General features: G+C 37.3%; 1 protein-coding gene across 16 annotated transcripts in view; it reads right to left on the bottom strand.

Annotated features, from left to right (window-relative positions):
• Positions 1-20,426, bottom strand: part of LOC128022622 (adhesion G protein-coupled receptor L2-like) — a 96,851-nt gene that overhangs the window by 9,736 nt on the left and 66,689 nt on the right. For 11 of the 16 annotated variants that reach the window (XR_008185960.1, XR_008185959.1, XR_008185958.1 and 8 more), the window contains exons 9-19: positions 19,177-19,215; positions 17,628-17,811; positions 16,513-16,635; positions 15,785-15,990; positions 14,899-15,072; positions 14,192-14,401; positions 12,575-12,795; positions 10,930-10,996; positions 4,005-4,096; positions 1,911-1,937; positions 77-245 (exon numbers count right to left, since the gene is read on the bottom strand). Coding sequence is in view for 13 of the 16 variants with exons in the window: in XM_052610347.1 (XP_052466307.1) it covers positions 77-245; positions 1,911-1,937; positions 4,005-4,096; positions 10,930-10,996; positions 12,575-12,795; positions 14,192-14,401; positions 14,899-15,072; positions 15,785-15,990; positions 16,513-16,635; positions 17,628-17,811; positions 19,177-19,215 (1,512 nt within the window). In the remaining 3 variants the exon portion in view is untranslated. The remainder of the gene's footprint in view (positions 1-76; positions 246-1,910; positions 1,938-4,004; positions 4,097-10,929; positions 10,997-12,574; positions 12,796-14,191; positions 14,402-14,898; positions 15,073-15,784; positions 15,991-16,512; positions 16,636-17,627; positions 17,812-19,176; positions 19,216-20,426) is intronic. The other 5 variants (XM_052610342.1, XM_052610345.1, XM_052610344.1 and 2 more) reach the window with 3 other exon arrangements.

Here is a 20,426-nt window from a genome sequence, read left to right as displayed (position 1 = left end):
TTTTCATGTGTGCTTCTCGTTAAAATCGAGTGCTGCCGCGGCTCGGGTGGAACAATATATTTCAAGAAGCACTTACTTTCTTCTGAAGCAGGCAGTGGAAAGTGAAGATAAACATGCCCTGGAAAGTGTTGAAGATGGTGAAGAGGTACGCTAAGACAACAGACGACTCGCTGATGAAGAACAACCCAATTGACCAGGTCAGGCCCAAGAGACACAGCAGAGCAAAGCCGCCCATGACCCACGACCTTCCAGAGCACATAAAACACAAACAATGAGGCATGAGAGAGGGACATTTCCTTCAGCAAAGAGAAGAAATCATCACAGCGTTTACAGCTACGATCTCAGCAAAACAATACAATCAAACACAGTTCGCAAAATCATTTGGACTGACGTATTAGGCACAAGTAGATGGGAAATGCAGTGGAACATATCATTGAGAGGTTAATCAATCCCATATGAAAGCGGGATTATCATAAAAAAAAAAAAAAGGTTTCATCAGTTTTGAGGCAGTGGAGTGTGGAGATATTTCTGCATGCCACTATACTGGGTATAGACGCATGATACTGGGCTGCATTCAGACGGAGGGGGAAGAGAAAGAGCAGGAATCATCTCTGATTGGTCCGTTTTAGTGGAGGAGGCGCTGACAACAGGTCTCGGCTGTAAGGAACCAAAGAGATAGAGCTTGCTTTCATCAGAGGAGAGATGAGAGATGGAACAAGAAACCAACAGATGAGGATTTAAAGGCATGAGGAATAGGACGGCTTCAGGATATAAAGATTTCTATTTATTTATTTTGAGGTTAAGGGTGCACTGAGATCTATAAATGAGGGGCATAATGGATGGAGCTAAGGATTCATTGGTTTTAACACTATATCCTATGCGAATAAGATGAACTTTTCTCTCTTTTTTTTAAATTTATGGCACATAACTGATAAAATGACTATTGTGTCTATAAATAAATCAATAGCTACATAAATACATGACACTATATGAATGATTTGTAAACTAGTTCTATACAATAAACTAATAATACCTAAATAATGCTTCTTATAAAAAAAAATATTAAAAAAAATCAACAGTGAATTTTGACAAGATTCTAAGGCACAGCATAAAAGATGGAGATAGATAGATAGATAGATAGATAGATAGATAGATAGATAGATAGATAGATAGATAGATAGATAGATAGATAGATAGATAGAATTTTGACATTGCAATGCATAGTATAAAATATGGATTAGCATTTTAAAATTCACAAAATATTAATTTATTTTTGTTTAAAAAACTTTAAGTGAGTGCTGTGAGAGTAAAGTTAATATAAATTATTAACATTTAATAAAATATATGTGGAAATTAGGATGCACTGTTAAATATGTGATACTGGCTTACATAAACAATATGGACTAAGTAAATAAGTTGAATGAAAAATAAATCAAAATATTACACTAATAAGCCAATAACCACTGATATATCATGTACTCATATATGTGGTAAATAAGGGCATGGCACTTTGAGAAATGAGAAAGTGAAAATGAAGCCCATGAGCGCTTTGGCACCTGAGGGTAGTAATATATTAAGGGGTTTGCCATATGAAGTGTATGAGAATGTGTCAGTGTGAGGAAGTCTAGGAGTTTGAGGATAGGAATAACAGGAAGGGGGTAGAGAGGGTTGAAGGATTTAAGGATATGAGGGTATGAAGTTGTAGTTGAAGTTGAAGATGTACAGCAATTTAAGATGGTCCAGGTGGAATAAAAATTAAGAAACCAGTTAAGCCACAGACAGACAGACATACGGTGCGCATGAGCAGCACAGAGAGACAGCGCTTCTGGAAGAGCCCAGCAAACAGACAATAAAATGACAAGGGAAGCAACCATGAGGCTGTGGCACAGATGTCTAGCCAATGCTCTTACTTGATAAATGGTTTATTATCTTCATAGCTAGAGAGCATGGCCAGCAGAGGAGAGAGACAACATTAGATCAGGCACATCAGATGGATTAGCATTAAAGTCCAAATGTAAGAATTCTGAAGTTCCAAAATCAAATAAAGCTGGAAAAAGATAAATAATAATAATAATTAAAAAAATAAATACAAAGATTTTGTCCTCTTGAAAAATTCCTGAATAAATGCAGCTGTTCAGATTATGAATTCTTAAAGACAACATGAAACTGCATCACAATGCAGTTAACTTCTGTTATAATTACAGATGTAATAATTACAGATAAATTATTATTATTTATATAACTCTTTAGAATAACTTGCACAATAGTGGACACTTATTGAGAAAGTAAATAGAGTTAATTCTGAAATAACACACATGATTATTACATGACATGACTTTCATAAAACTTTACTGCCACTGTAAATTTTCTTTAATTGTTTCTACACAGACTGCCAAGTACATTTAATTTTCCATGCTGCTTTGCCTTATGCCGGTTTCTAAATAGCGTAAAGATGGTTCTCTGAGGGGAAATGTGGCAGTGCTTTTACACTATTTTATGCGGCAGTAATGTTTTATGAGTGACATAAGTTACAGCTGTACTGTGAATCTTACTCAGGCAAATCAGAATTATAATAGCCATCACAGACGCGATAATTACTGGTTTGGGTAAGAGAACAGACAGAGGACAGAGAAAGAGAGATAGGAAACGCAGAAATGAAACGAAAGGCTGCAGATTAGCTTGCTGAACATGCAACATGCTGCAATGAGCCCAGAGTTTAGCGGATTGATTCCTCTCGCCCTGTGGTGATGGGTGGAGAGAAATTTAGACAACATACGGCTGACACAATGCCTGTGAGCAACATATTTTTCAAGCGTGTTATTCATGTCTATATCGCTGTTAAATCTAATAAAATATGCATATTTCCCCAATGGCTGTGTGTTAAGTTTGAAAGATCACATTAAATGCAATCAGTGTCATATATCAAATCCAAAACATACAAAGGCTCTTTCCAAGAACAGAGTCCAAGGGTTACAGAAACTTTTGTTACCAAAATGTGGGACTTGTCTAAAGCTTTTAATTCTGTTTTTTTTTTTTTTATTCAGACTAACAATGAACAGTATTCCTACATTTCCTACAATTTTTGATTTTTAAACATTAAACATTTTTTAAAGTTATAAACATTTTAAACATTAGTTCATAGACTGAAAACAAACAACAAACAATAACATTTTTTTTTACCAACTTACGAAAAAAACAAAAACATAGTTTAATAAATGCTTTAAAACTATGTAACACATTGCTAGTTTATGTTAGATAATACATGCATTGAAATCTTTAAGTGTTAACCAAAAAAATGATTTTATCTTAACCTATATTTTAATATATAAACTACATATATCACAATTTGAAAACAATAGAAAATATAATCAAATATAACCAGTAAGAGATTCATTGCCATGCCAGCAAAAAAAGAAAAAAGAAAAAGAAAAAGAACGAAAAAAAGAGTTGTGTGGTCAACCAGCACACTTTTTCTGTCCTTTTCAGCTACAGAAAGAGATCTCCCTCTTCGCACAGGAAACACATGGAAGTGCTTTGACTGTGCTGTATTCACACACACACACACACACACACACACACACACACACACACACACACACACACACACACACACACACATCTGAATTCACTCTGCAGGAAGACTCTGAATACAGCGGGTTGTTTTCGAAAAAAGAGTTTTGTGGTCACTGTAAAGGAGTAACAGCGCTGAGCCTGTCTCAGTCATTACGTGCCTCTCTGGCCATAGCTCACATTAATAGATGACGTGCACCTGAAGAGAATAACATCTGTCTGGAGTCCATCTGAATCCCTTTAGTCGACACACTTAAATTCATCCAAGCAGAAAAAAAACGACAGTTTTGTAGATGCTACATACAGTGTAACCAGGAAGCAATGTCTGTTCCTGTTGTAAATGTTAGATTAGGAATGCAGCTTCGTCTTAGTGTGTGGCGGCACACTTCGACTCCACATGAGCTGAAATATCGTGGGGGAAATACGTGACTTACTTGATGTGCTCCAGCCGGCTGGAATCAGGTTTCAGCGATGTAGAGTGTTTCATCATTTTGTACATCGTGATGAGCAGGAAGATGAGATTGAGCTGTGCGAAAGCAAAAGACCTTTGTTAATAAACAAAAAAAGGAAACTTAAAAGATTAGATAAGTGAAGTTTTATTAGGAGCATTAATTGAAAACAGCCATCTAAGCATCCCTTCAGCCAGTGCCTAATACAATAACCATCTGTCATATTGCGAGACAAAGCCAAGATGACTGGCGCCAAATACAGTGTCGCTATACAGTATATCAATTCAAGAATACAAAAAAGCAATAACAGCGTTTGACTGCTGAATGAAAACACGATAGTTCAGAGACGCTCAGAGACCACACATGGATAAACGGATATTTGAGATTTCCTCGAAAAATAAGATAAAAATAAATAACTTTAAGGAATATCCCCAGGATATTGCATATACAAACATCCACGGACCGCAATTGTGGCAAAACATTGGAGGGAAAACATCCCTCAGTCTGTGAAAATAAACAGAAATGTATATTTACAGTGTTACGCTCAGTGGGATTTTAGCAGGGAATCATTCAGCATTGCAAATAAATTCAATACACTACCACCAAACTATCACACTAATGCAAAAGTAAATCGTAACATTACACATGGCATCACAGGACTCTCATTTTGAGTGATATGCACTGTTAATATATATATATATATATATATATATATATATATATATATATATATACATATATTTTTTTATTATTATTATTATTATTATTATTATTATTATTATTATTATTATTATTATTATTATTATTATTATTTTATTTTTTACAAACCTATGGACAATATTATTTTATTTAAAGTCAAATGTGTATTTTCTCTGCCACCGGTATTATACGTATACATTTATTCAATAAAATATATGAAAATGTTATTTAATATCATCAGATATTACATTGTTAATAAATACATTTGATTTAAATGAGCAAAACATTTATTCTAGGTTATTTGCGAGTGTAAACGTATTGCTAACGTAATTAACAAAAATGTCAAGTGTTCATAATGTTAAATGGAAAATGATTTCAAATTTCATATAATTATTTAAGTGATAATCTTCCATAGATCTGTTTCATATGAAAAGTCAAAACATCTATGTATTTATTTAGATTTTCATTTATTGACACAAATGCAAAAGGAAGCTAACTGAAAAGTTTTGTTTGTTTGTTTTTCCCTAGTAAATATGATTAACAATTGCTCTCCAGGATTGATCTGTAAATGCACTTGCTGTAAACACATTCCTTTTCATCCTTACCAACTTGGGATCGGATTCATTCTCTTAGGTTTCTTATATTAGCCTTTAGATGTTAATTAATTTAGTTAATAGATTATATTGATCTGTAAACAAATCAAGAATTTTTACTTTAAGTGATTTTTGCTCAGGAAAAAAAATAATAAATTAATTAAGAGTAAACAGTGCATAGGGCCTTTCATCTACAAAACAAAAGGAACAAATTCTGCTTTGAAAATGCCGATCATTTACAATAGAGGAGCAATCGATCTCATGCACATCTGTTTTATTTGCAATTTTAAAACAGACATGGACACTGAAGTCACACACAGCATTAGAGGGACCTTGTAACAACCTTAAGTAATGCATTGGTCATACTTTATCACGCACTGAGTAAAATGACTTCCCAATAGCTACGACTATGTGGGACAACTATGTGGTGATGGAACATTTTCTGGTCTAATCCATTTTCTGGAGCACAGACAGGCGAGGACGTAGCAGTCTATCATTTGCGGCCGCTCTCGTAAGTGGCAGTGTCACCAGCTCAAACAAGCTCTTCAGTTCAGCTACTTGTTCGGGTGCACAAGCTCATCATTCTGCCATCAAAACAGTGATGGCGATCAATAACGTGCTGCTCATGCAATCAAGCACCACGGTTTCGCAGAGAGAGAGAGAGAGAGAGAGAGAGAGAGAGAGAGGGAGGGGGGTGGCAGGGTTATGCCTGGTTTTTGCGGCCCTTGTGCCTGAATTTCAGAGCTGTAAAAGGCCTCTCACGCCGCCAGAGCACTGACAGTGATCTGATGAGACGAGAGGAAGTGAGGATGCTCAGCAGAGGGAGTGGTAACCTAGCAAAGCAGCCACTACACTCCTAAAGCTCCTTGTTTCTGCCTGTCCCATGGGCTTACTCTACTCCGAAAAAAGCTTTTCCTACAAACCCTAGCATCCCTGAATCGCTAGCCAAGCAGAAGACCCTCAACTCCACTGGAGAAAGCTGGATGCGTGTGTTTCATATGTATGTGTGTGTGCGTCTTGAACTCCGATTGAACCAGATTAAATATTTAAGGTGCAGATGGAACTGTCTGCATGATGCAAACGTGTCCCAGTCTAAGCGTGTTTTAACGTCACTCACACACACTAATGGTTTCCAACCGCTCATTTGCTCAATGTCCTGGTTTTCATGGATCTTATATGCCTGGTGCCACAGAGCTGAGCAACATCTTTTCCAACAAAAGCAGTGGTGGCTGTCCTGCCTGAGCCAGTGCTCGGCTGGTGGATGTGTGAACTTCTCTCAGTATCACTGCTTTTCAAACTATTACTTTCTAGCCATTTACAATCAAAACAATTCATTTGTTTGTTTTGTTTTTGCCAACAGTTATGATAGTCTTTATTCCATTAAAAACTTATTTTGATGCAAAAGTCATCATAAAATTCAACTGAGCAGAACAGAACCGGACAAACCAAAACCAAAATAAAGTTATAAATGAACAGGGTGTCCATACCAGGCTATTCAAGTCTATTCAAGCTATTGGTCTTTCAGGTGAAGCTAATTTAACCAAGGTAGTCAATATAGGCTCATTGGAAAAGTGTTTCTGTCTACAATTCTGTAAATCTCCAAAACATACATATACATAAAATTCACTGCATATTCCAGCTGAAATTACCACTGGAAGCAGTAAAAAACCAATAAGTTTGATTTCTTTTTCACACAAACTATAATTAGAGGGACAGATTCTCAATTGATAAAGACAATTTTTGAACAACTCGCTGCACAATGATATCTTTCTTCAAAATGCTTTTATCATAGCGCATGCTTAGAAAAGTAATACAGTTGATATAGATAGATTGATACAGTAGATACAGCGTTGCTATTTTGAGGCAACTGAAATAGACTGCGCCAATGAACAACTAAAACCTGATCTAAAGTTAATGGCGTCTAATGTAGGCAACAACATGCGTACACTGTGCTTATTACACACACATGAATGCACACACAAACATGCCAAATATAAAAAAAAATAAAGGATTACAATGTAAAAAAAATATGTTTGTGTAGGATACATAAATATTAAAATTCCTACATGTCATAATGGATAGTCATTGCATGTATTAGAATTAGGCTACCTATTTGCTTGTGCTTTAGCAGATCAGTTTCCTTTCTGGAGACGCATTCTCTCTTTGCACTTTTAAATTCCGCTGTGTAAATCGCAAATTCGTCATGGCACGAGTGCAACTGGCTCTTAAAGGGAATGGGAGACTCTGATTGGTTTATTGCATGTTATGCCCAAAACACACCCATGACCCATTAAGAGAATAGCGATAACCCTTTTATGGCGCTTTTTCACTTCATGGTACGGCACCGTACGGTTTGGTATGGTTCACTTTTGGGGGTTCACCACTGGGTGCAGTACCTGCTACTTTTTTTAGTACCACTTTCGGTGAGGTTCCAAGTTAACCGTACCATTATCAAAACATGTCATGTAAACTCTGCTGATCACTGACTGGCTGGAGAGAATCTCAACAGACAAACACAACAGAACCGCTACATTTAAATCAGCACAGCCAGCGAATTATCGAATGCAAGTGTTTTGAGGGAGCACACCTTTTTTAACAACCAAAAAAGGCAGTAGAGGCGGCGCAACGACATGTGAACAATCCAACCCTCTCTAAAGCAGCACTAGTAACCACAGTGGAGTGGAAACACAAATTGACCCAAGTTGAGTTACGCCGTACTGTACTGAGCCGTACAGAGCTGAGTCATACCACGCAGTGGAAAAGCACCATTAAACCATGTGCTGGGTGAGCCAACCGTTTTTCCCATCGTTAAACTACCAAAAGTGGATTGGACCGGATCAGTGACTGCACCTGTGCCGTGCGCTTTAGACCTTGCTCTTAGATCGTTAAAATAGAGCCCTATATTTCTGAGCAGCAATAATACATAAAATAAATGAATAAATAAAATAAAACAAATTGGAATAAAATGTTGCTAGATTCAAAGTCTTTTTTTTTTTTTACATTTTACATTGACGTTTGTGACGTGTCACAAAACAAACAAGAAGCAGTGTAATATTTTGCAAAAATGTTGCCACAGATATGCATTTCCACTGAACTTGGGTTGAAGATAGTATTGCTTGTTAAAATAGACATCAGCACTCATGTTGTTGGAGACCAGAATGTATTAACAGCAAATGTAAAGCCAGGTTCAGAATAAACTTTTCTTTGGTAGAAATCTGTGGAAAACACTTGCATATAATATAAGACAACTTCTCAGGAATCCTATTGATGGAAAACGGGACTACATTAGCTGTGAAATTCATGGAGCTCTACATCGCTGCAGCATCGTGCATGAGGACGCTGAAAATAGATGTAAAATAATGAGAACCACAATGGGCTTCCACTAATTGAACAGGATCACACTCTTCTTCCCCTCTGCACAGCCAAATGGTTGAAACTCTGAATAATGGGATATGCTCTGGCTCTCTCATTGGCAAAGACAAAGCCGCTTTGTCGCTGAGAATCAGGGGTCAGAGGTTGGAGGAAACCTTGGTCTCACGTTCCCCTGAGAGTCTCTGGTCTTTGTGCTTTATCTAGCATTGTCAAGCAGCCTGAGGACTACGAGTGCTGCTTGCTGCCCGAGCAGAGCATGCAACAATAAATCAGCTTCATAGAGGGTCACAAGCTTCCTGCCACTGATGACTGGAACACGCATTCTGATTATCAGCAACACCACAAACACATACATCACACCTCATCCAGCACTGCAGCCGCTAAATTAGTAGATCTTTGGGTTTGTAGGACTTCCTGTAAGAGCGGTTCAAAAATATGTATTGTCTGCAGTATATCATGGGCTGTCAGCCTCTTTAAAATCAGTTGGATATGTTGAGAAGAGGGATATCTCATACTCCATTGATAACTATTCAAACGCAGTTTATATTACACATTCAGGTTTTATGACCTCAATTTAATTGAGAGCATACATCAAATATCTGTACCTAAATTTGACATTCCACAGAATTATTTTACTTTGACTAACTAGTCAAGGTAAAATGGTACCGTATTTACCGGACTATATGTCGCACTTTTTTCATAGTTTGGCTGGTCCTACGACTTATAGTCAGGTGCGACTTATTTATCAAAATTAATTTGACATGAACCTAGAGAAATGAACCAAAAGAAAACATTACCTTCTCCAGCCGTGAGAGGGCGCTCTATGGTGCTCATTACTCCTGTAGCCTAAACTGAAAACATAGAGCGCCCTCTCACGGCTGTAGACGGTAATGTTTTCTCTTGGTTCTTGGTTCTAAATAAATGCGACTTATAGTCCAGTGCGACTTATATATGTTTTTTTCCTCGTCATGACATATTTTTGGACTGATGCGACTTATACTCAGGTGCGACTTATAGTCCGAAAAATACGGTAATAGAAATGTAACAAATTACAGTCACAGCAAATCAGTTCATATTAATAATTACATTTAAAAATGTTTTTATGTCGGCTTTTGTATTTACTCTATGGTTAGGATGTCATGTGACATTCCATTTAATGGAAATGCTTATTTTTTATTTTTATTTTTTTGTATATTTAAGTAATCTCTAGATCATTTCATAGCATTTGATTATTAAAAGCAGATGCAGATGTTTCAGGCCACTTCTCTAATTACCTTCTATATTTTATTGCAGCACAAACACTGGTTTGAACCATCTGCGTGTCTCTAAATCTGTTTTCAACTAAAAGTCTTTTCAATAAACAGAGCTTCCATCACTGCTCACCCCGACAGGAAGATCACCTGGTCTGTTTACATAACCATAAAGGATATAATAAAGTTCAACCCTCCACAGACATCTCCTCTTGTCCTTCCATTTTCAGGAAGACGATTTGTTTTTTCATCCAGCTTTAAGAGGGCAAACAAACAGCCAGACAGATGTGAATACCACCTGCTAGTCTCTTTCTCTATCTTTGTCTCTCTCAGGCCTACTTCCTCTTAACCTCCCCAATCTAGTCCAAAGCTCTAATCTCTTGGTTCGCAAATCGCAGCACGCTTAAACTGCAGCTGTGCTATATGACCGGCTCTTCATGGCTAACAAAGTCAGTGAGAATCATCAGCAACCTCCTTAAAAGGTTGAGCATAACAATATAGGTTTTTGATTTGTATTATTTGACATTGCCATTTCTTCTATCCACATCCCAATGGGTTGTCTCGACCCCGTAGCTTGAAAGCGCCCTGCTGTGTATCATTTCAGCATAATGTTGTGCTCTGATGCTATGTTGAAAAAGCCACATCGTATCAAAACGATCCCAGAGAGAGAGAAAATAAATAAATGCCTTAAGAGCAGCATTTCCGAACCTCTCTGCAGGCCGCATTGACTGGGTCTGCTAAGACTGAACCGATCTAAGCAGAAATCAATGGGCTGCAATCTGGTGAATAAGACTGAAGAAACAAAGGCAGCTCGATGTTTTTGCACTGGAGGATTTTCTCAATTACTCTTTAAACTCTGAAACACGGTCTTGCACTGGACATTTCCCTTTTTTGTCCTTTCACCTGACGCAAGTATTCAGCATTCAATCACACATAAATATGTACATGCCATATTCAATCGTAAGCAATGTGAAGGTCATTAGACACTGAACGCACCATGATAATGAAGGTGACGGGCCCAATGAAACTCCAGATGAAGTGATTGTCCATCCTGAGCCAGCATCTGCGAAAACAACACAATAAAATAAATGTTTATAGAAAACATGTCTAAGTCATCCAGTTACTTTAGACAAAAACAAGAGTTCTAACATGTTCTTTAACAAACTGTGCTTGCTCTCTAAATACAATGTTAAAGATAATGGCATAAGTATTACATTATATATTGCCATCAATTGATATCAATTCATTTCATGTCATTTAAAGGGATAGTTCACCCAAAAATGTTGCAATCATTTACTCAACGTCGTGTTGTTCCAAACCTGCATGAATTTCTCTCTTCCACTGAAAAAAAGAAGGTATTTTGAAGAATATGGGTAAACAAACAGTTGCTGGTAGCCATTGACTTCCATAGTATGAAAAAAAAAAAGATTCTATGGAAGTCAAACACTTCAGCAACTGGTTGGTTCCAAACATTCTTCAAAATATAATCTTTTGTGTTCAACAAAAGAAAGAAAATCATACAAATTTGGAACAACATAAGGGTGAGTAAATGATGATAAAATGTTCATTTTTGGGGGGAACTATCCCTTAAAGCTATGCTTTTAAAAGCTCTGTGTACACTACAGCGTCTGGGCTCACTGCATCCCAGACACCAATATTTGAAAGATTCATAAAAGATGAATCACCATCTGCTCATCTGAGATTTACGTATGCAGATAAAAGTTAGTATCTTGATATTTTGGTAGTACTACAGCACACCCTGAGTGTATATTTGAGCACCATTTGTCTTTAATAATCTGATAAAGCATTTGGACCCGGAAAGTCAGTCTTAAAAAGCAAATACTTGCATTCTGACACATTTTGCAAAGCAATTACACATGAAGTTGATTAGTTTTTAGCTTGAATCCCGAACTTTAAGTATGAGCAATTGTATTAGAGATGCTTGACTTTGCAAACAGAACCAATAAACACACACTAAGGACAGTATCTGTTACTGAGCAGGCTCATGTGGGTTACGTTACAGTGTTTTATATGGGTTGATTCCGCATTTGTTTATTAAACACTGCTTAAAGACAGTAATTTCCTGTAACAGATCCAGTTTCTCTAGAGTGTGACTTCCAACAGGAAAAACTGATCATACAAATTGTCAATGCTAAAGCTCTCTAAGAAACCGTAGAGAACATCAGAGACAAATGCAATGCTACAAGCAAACCACTGTGCTTCGTATTAAAAGACAGTGATGTGGCAGACAGGGCTGACACACTACCACCTGTTTATGTGTTATAAGGAGCAACCCAAGGGCCCATGCAGGGCTGAAGCACTGCCATTAATCTGGGTAAAAGCCTCTTTCTCTTGCGGCCCTCGTCTCCGATAGAGAGCATTTACAAACAACAGGTCACCAGAGACTCTTTGAACAAAAGACACTAACGCAAGCAGCCCAGCCTGAAAACCACATTTTGTACTGTAAGGCATCCTCTGAAGACTTTCTCTCTCTGTGTGCGTGTGTGTGTGTGTGGGCGCACGTGTGTGTGTGTGTGTGTGGTACCTACAGAACCCTCAGATTGTGGTACGCTCCCGCCGATAGCACTGCATTTAAAACAAAACAAAACAAAAAACACACACAAAGAAAACGCTCTCTTACGCTTTCTTAGTCCCATAGCTCCTGTAGTCTACGGCAGCGGAAACGCCCACGACCACAGCGGGGAGGAGGTATCCCGCCATGTAGAAATATCTTCTGCGTGAATATTCACTCTCGAAGACATCAACCAGCATCAGATAGAGCTGAACCCCTTCCAAACACATCCATGCGAAAGATGCCAGAAAAAAGTAATGCAGGATTCCTGCAATTATGGAGCAGGCCATCTGTGGGACAAAAGGGTCAATGATAAATAAAGTGAATAATCTAGTTTATGTTGTGTACATACAGTACCAAGTCAAAAACTAAATACTTTTTTTTAGCAATTTAATGTCAATGTAAAAACTTTCAGCAATTTAATGACATTTATTTATTACTTTTTTTTCTTATTGCTAACTATTTATGTATTTATTTATTATTATTATTATTATTATTATTATTATTATTATTATTATTATTATTTATTCATTTATTTATTTATGTAACTAACAAAGGACAGTTAAGCAACATTTTGACATTGACATTATTTAGTTTTATTTAAATTGAAACATTTAAAACATGAAGGTTAAAATGTTCATGTGAAATGTAATTTATTTCAGAAGTTATACACACAAAAAGGTCAAGTTACTGACTCTGTTTGAATGCAAGGTAATGTAAAAAAAAAAAAAAAAATATATATATATATATATATATATATATATATATATATATATATATATATATATATATATATATATATACATATATATATGAACAAACACTTTGTATTTATGTTGGTTTCTTCTTTTTCAACAACAGCTTTGATTTAATGGCTCTAAAAATGTCAGGTAATGTAGTTCTGCAGTACATAGCCAAGAGTATGTGGACCCCCTTCTAATTGATGGCTTCTGCTGGGCCTCTTAAGTCCAGCAAAGACAAATCTTAATGCTTCGGCATAAAACATCAGTCTAGAGAATAGTGTGCTTCCAACTTTTTTTGGCAACAGTTTGGGGAGGGCCTTTCTGTTTCAGCATGATAATGATTCTTGTGTACTAAGCGAAGTCTGTAAAGAAATGGTTTACTGGTGTGGAAGATCTTGACTGGCTTACACAAAGCCCAGATCTGAACCCCACTGAACACATTTGGGATGAACTGGAACAACGAGCCAGGCCCCATCTCTGATGCCCTTGTGTCTGAATGGGAGAAAATCCCCACAGTCATGTCCCAACAAAAACTGTAAAGCCTTCCCAGGCCTTTTGAAATAAAATGCTTAAAATGCTTTTTTTTTTTTTTTTCATATCAGTAGTAGTCAAAAATATTAATAAGGTAGTTTTCAGTAATATAACAACATCTTTTTTCTTTTACTAAAAGTTGGCATTTTTAATTATATATTTAATTATATATAAATATATATATAATACATTTAACAAAAATACACATTAATTAGAAATGCATTTCTTTATATAAATTATTGACAAAAAGCATCAAGTTACTGACAAACACCAGTAATCCTGAAAAACTATAATCATGTTTCAAAACGCAGCTCGAACTCACTGGAACTCCCTTCAACAATTTGTCTTGGACGTCTCTAAACATTTCCATGATACTAGCTGAAAACATTAGATCCATTCAAGGTCACGTTACCCTGGGCTCCGTCATGTCGATTCCGATGAGGAAGATGAGCTCAGCAATAAAAAGGTTGATGCACAGGTTCTTATGGATCGTGTTCCTGTCACTCTGCAGCCCACGGAAGAAACAAAAGGTGAAGATGCTCATGGCCAGACAGATGAGGGACACCACGATACCCACACGACTGATGACGCTCAACAACAGCTCCTGGACTTTATCTGCACCCTGCATGTATAGAGATGGAGAGAAAAGATGTTGATGCAGATCACAACTTATAGAAGGCATCTAATAAAAAAAATAAAAAAAGAGGTATTTCCCTTGCTCATTTGCAAGGGATATGCAACAAGTATTCTTTATTTACTTTTTGTCCAGATTGAAATGCAAAATTTAGCAAGACAGCACACGTGCCAATTAGATCAAATTTGATGGTTAATAGAAAGTTCTGTGGTTACGTTTTTGCAATTCCACTTGGTAACACTAGAGGCACAGACGTTTGAGCTTTAACAGTTTAGTTCGAACTGTTTTTGTCTGAAGAAACTTTTGCTATTATTAAAAGTAGACTAAAACAGGCCGATTTGCAGCCATCTGCAACCCAGTGAGTTATCATTTGGCAGCGTCTGGCTCAGAGAAGCAGATGAGTGTTGGCGGTGTCTATCATAACAGCTGGGTTTCGCAGGAGCGCACGGACAAAAGCTTAAATATTTATGAAGATCGCATCTTACCAGCAGCTCTCGATGAGCCATGAGCACCGCAAAGTTAGTGAGATGACTACAGGAGCAGGTGGTGTGACTTTTATTGGCGTGGATGAGTTTGCAGCCCTGGGTGGACCAGTATCCCATCATGGTTCTCTCAGAGTAGTTCCAGAAAGAGCAGTTGGAGTTATAGTAATGTTGCATCTGTAATCGACAGGACGAGACACAAACATTCCTCATGAGTTAGCAGACGATAATGAATTGATATTTAGTAGCCGTCTCGTGTGAACGCATAAGGAATGGCATCGTAATTAACTCAGACTGTTGGCATTCACTCTTTCACAAATGAAACGCTGGCCATATCCGACACTCTTTTGAATGCGCAGTGTGTGTTCTCCCATAAACGACTAAAAAATCTAATAAGGTTAAATGACTGCGAAATCTAGCGTGGGACCATTGATTATATGAGGTGCTAACAGGGGGCAGAATGGTTTGAAGGCATGTCTGCGGAAATCACACAATTACTTTGATAGAGAGCAAAAATCAAGCCGGGTCTCCTCTGGGAGCGCTCCTGACACTTTAAAAGAGAGCGAGATGATAATTGGTCCTCTGGTAATTTCATCCCGCATTGTATAGCTAATCTGGGAGTTAATTTTCCACTCCAAAAAAAAGGAAATTGCATCATTTACATCCTAATGTCGACAAACGAATTAGTTTTCATTAAGAATTCGGTCTAGGCTGCTAATAATCATTGGTTCAGACTTTGTTAATTTCATGTTCGATGGCTTAAGTAAACCCCTCTGTGACCTTGTAGGGTGTTCGAATTGAGACTGCTTTTATTTTACTTTCTTCATTGTCTTGCTTTGCTATCCCGCAGCTTTTACGATCCCTTTGTTTGTTTATTGCTTGCACTCACGTCGATGTGCTCCAGGGTGAAAATCACAGGCTCCGATATAAATACACGACTGGATTCTTTGTTTATGGAGGCGGCAATGACGTCAGAATTCACAGCCACAGAAAGGTTGCGTCCATTAGCTTCGTGGCCGAGCTTCAACGTCGCATTCTCCGTGCTTAGAAACTGCCCCAGGTTCCTATAGAGGGCAAAAACCAACTTGGCAACACCTGCAAAGAGAAAACGGCACACCTTACTTCTCATTAGTTACCATTACCATTATGTCTTACAAAAACTGTCAAGAACATGTCTGGGTGTTTTTTTCAACTCATAGTTGATAGAACTAAATAACAAATTATGTTTTGCACAATTAAAAGAAAGTCTATTAAGAATCAAATTTTGCAATGTGACGAAAAAACTGCGTTGTTTTATCATTCAAATTGTTTGTAAAGTAAAGTTTTAATCAACTTAAATTTGACATCCACCCACAAACATCAGAAAACATGACAATCCCATAAATAAATGTAAATACCCAACAAAAGTTTCTAACTTTAGTACGTGCAATTTCTTCTCAAGTGACCCTGCAGCAGACCCAGTTTTGCTTGTTGAAAACAACATATGTTAAGCAGTATGTTCACATCAATTTTATCTCCATGGTGACAGGAGCAATCGGATCTTATATGTAGTTATTCTCACTGAAATTGTTGTTAATGAATGTATATGAGTTAGTTTGCATGTGGTCTGGAACGTACCATTACGACTGTTGAGTTTGACCGTATTGGAAGACAACTGGATAGAAATACCACCCTTGCCGCTCTGGGGAAACCTGAAATCCTGAACCTGCCCATCTGTGCTCAGCACGTAAACATCCAGAACTGCAGAGAGAAATCAGACGTTTCACAAATTTAGTTCAAGCAGAAACAGAGAGAGAGAGAGAGAGAGAGAGAGAAATCAATAAAATAAAAAATAAAAATATGGAGGAATTCACTGAAAATGAATTGCGGTTTATTTGCATGCATTGAACGTTGTTCGGTTGACTAAAAGAATTATGCAAATCATTTAGAGGTCTGTGCTGAATGCAATTTGCATAACGTTACTTTAAAGTTTTAGTTGCCAGGCTGTAGCGGATGTAGTATACCACAGCAAACTGGCTTACTTTATTAGCAGTTTAAAATGTGTAAAGAGTGCTTGTCTACACTACAGCTGTGGATATAAAAAAAAAAAATCTCCATCATCTGATGCATAATTGCTGTCATGATTAACAAAAATGCAGTTTTTCATCTGAAAATAAGATTTCCAAATAATGCAAAATATATAGAAGAGAGATATGTTTGCATGAAACGTGAAAATATTCAACACGTTTAGTGATTTCACTACATGACCTTTCAAGCCAGAATTCAAGTGATGATTCATGGGTTTTTGGACTTTGTATTATCAACGGTATGCAAAATATAAAAATATATTTAGGAGAGTGTATATATTAGGCCTGTAACTGGTCAAAATGTCGTATTTTTAATCACATTTTTGCCTTCACTTCTTTTTTAAAAGGTCCTGCGGTGTGGCAAATGAATGGAGTAGAAATATTCCATGTAGAGTCTCAATTAATACGAGGTCGTAAAAGCTGCATGCGTAACAGTAATAAAAGGATTAGGAAAAATGCTGTTCAAAGTAGTATAAGACGGAGTTAGCATGCCACACTGCAGAACATGTCAACTTCCCAAAAGTATTTTATGTCAGGGACCCATGTGTTAGTGGCCAGTTTTTAAAATCTCACAGCTGAAACATATTTGCAAACACAAACTGATCAGCTACAAAATTAACTGTTTACGTATCAGTCATATTAGTTCTGTGCATCACTCATACTCACTTATATTACTGCCTGGTACTTTCACGATGGCCGGCTCCATTAAATTGTCAGCGAGGACAAAGGCTCCTTCCTCAAGGGTGTCCAGTAACATAGTCGCGGCGTGCGTCTGCTCTGTGGTATTCATATCTCGCCATGATTTCAGAGCCTCCGGTCTGAGGAGGTTGTCGACTGTATCCACGATAGCCTGCAGCCCAATGAGACGCTTGTGTCAGCACTAACCACTGTAGTAAATCCAAATGTCAAAGCATTGACTTTATCAGCAGCTGTCTGCCCGAGCCCAAATAAAATCAAACATGCACACTTTGTTTTAGGTCATTATCATGTGACACACATAAAAAACAGGCTGCAAAAATAGCCTGACATGCTCTGTGTGTCTCAAGAATGCAGTATTGAATGTCAAAGGCTCTTCAAGCACATAAATGGACACATATGAGGTAAAGAAAGACAGCCAGTTATGAGGCCTTATAAATGCAGAGCATCCTTTAAGATAAAGACACCATTGTTCTGTGTGGTCAGAGCTAGAGGTGCAAACCACTATTTCCCAATATCATTCATTTGATCCTGCTTTCAGTATGAAAACACATGTATTGTAATGTCTCTAGGTCTTGATAATATGATGCACAAAAGAAAAAAAAAAAACATAAATAAAAAAAGAGAGAGATTTTCCAAACATACAGTAGATTTCTGCAAAGGGATGTTACATTTGAGTTTGCAACTTTAAAATCCTGCTTGCATTTTCTTTACCTTACAAACATACATTCTCATACTATTCATTCAGAGCTACTGTGCACACTCACGCCACCAGACTAAAGTATTGATTCATACTTGTCGCTTCCTTTGATAATTATTGCTCATCTTATGTCTCATATGGGCACTAATTTCCTACATTTTTGGTATCATTTTTAACTACTCTCACTGCTAAATGGCTTTTTGCTCCTAAACACCAATAAAAATTAAAAGATGATACTCTATATGCATCTTCACAGTCTAGGGTTTCAAATTTATTTCACTCTGATTTGCCTTTCCAAAACAGAATCCTGCCTTTCATTTGGTCTCTAGATAATCTCTCCTGTCATACTTATTTTTATTTTTTTTTTATCATTTTTGCTAGGTCTGAAATCTTTTAGCAGTTCAAACTGCTGTGGCAAAACCAGTGCAGCAATCAAAAGATTTCAAGCACCACGAATTGACATCTACCATTCACAACCAAAAAGAACAAGTTGAGTGCAACAACAACACATGCACCGCCAACCTGCGACACAAAAGCATGTCAACAGATATTAACACATGACTTTAGCAATAAAGAAACTGAAAAATAAATACACAGACCACCAACAAACACATAAAAGGTATGAATTGGGCATAAAAATTGCAGCCACACAATTTCCAATACACTGAAATATTGAACCTCTGGGAATGAGGACACAGGCGGAGTGAAATGCTGTTGCGACAGTGAGAATGAAAGACCATGCTGAGAAACAATAGCATGAAAAGAAGAAGAGAAAGTACAGAAACAAGTGAAGAGTATAGTAGCATAACACAGATATACCTTCATATATGCCCTGCACGTCCTTTCTCGCTTTTGAAGCTTTTTCATTTGAGAGAGGACACACACAAGAACAAAAACAGACCAAAGAAACACAGTTAGAAAGGTTGATGGTGTACTGATGGGTTCTCCAATCCACAAGCACTTCAGAAACACAGTATAGCAGTTGGATCTGCTATGATGAAATCATGAATGGGTGAATGTATGGGTGCACAGAGTGGCCTTGCTTTCAGTACATCAATTTAGTCTGGTGATTTCAAAACCCTCAGGTGCTCTTTCAAGTAAAAATAAAATCAATAACTTATTACCATCTGAAATATGCAAATGAAACATATGCAAACAATATTCAGATACAGACTGTATAAATCACTGTGTGGTGTACCTCTATAGGATGGAGATCAGGGTTGGGGATTGGAGTTGGAAGCTGACTAAGAGAAGGAGTTGGATAGGGTTGGAGATTAGGTGTAAAGGTGAAGTTTAGTTATAATGGTTAGGACAAAGGTTTAGGGTAAGCAACAGGGCACTGGGATAAGGCTAAAAGTTGTGATTCAGATTAGATTAGGTTCAGGAAAATTATTTAAGAATGGAGATTGGGTATCACATTTGGAGATACAAGTTGGGTTTCCAAATTGTGAAAAAAAAACAAAAAAAAAAAAACATGCAAATTAAACAAATGCAAAACAAAGTAAGTAGACACAAACTGTCTTCCCAGGTCTCCAACCCTGCTCCTGGAGACCCACTGCTCTGCAGAGTTTAGCTCCAACCCTAATCAAATACACCGGGGTAAGGGGTTAACGTCAGAAATAGGGGTTAGACCCATGGTTTACTGAAGGAGTGTGGAGTCAAGAGAAATAAATCCTTGATTTAGAATTTAGAGTTTGTCTTAAGGTTTAGAGTAATAGAGTAGTTGATTAAACTAAGGATGTTGGTCCTGGAGTATGTGGTGTTCATGTAAACTACTCCGGCTGTTGTCCACATGGCTCCCATGAGACAAATTACATTCTTGCTATAGTGCACTGGGGAATCCAAACTTTTTGCAATCAGGCTGATGTGCCTTCACCTCCTTCCACTGGCATTTAACTAAGAAATTAATTTGAAAGAAAGGCTTCACTCTTAGTGAGTACAGCCTGTGCTTCAGCCATCTGAGTTCACAGATATCCACCCACTTTTTTGAATTTGATGAATGAAACACACAAAAAGCCATACAGACAACACAAGAACCGAGAAAGAGGTTTTGTCTTTAACAAAATGAA

This window comes from Carassius gibelio, chromosome A11, assembly GCF_023724105.1.
Source record: "Carassius gibelio isolate Cgi1373 ecotype wild population from Czech Republic chromosome A11, carGib1.2-hapl.c, whole genome shotgun sequence".
Classification (NCBI taxonomy): domain Eukaryota; kingdom Metazoa; phylum Chordata; class Actinopteri; order Cypriniformes; family Cyprinidae; genus Carassius; species Carassius gibelio.
The sequence above is the reverse complement of the archived record's forward strand: the minus strand, read 5'-3'. Positions and strand labels throughout refer to the sequence as shown.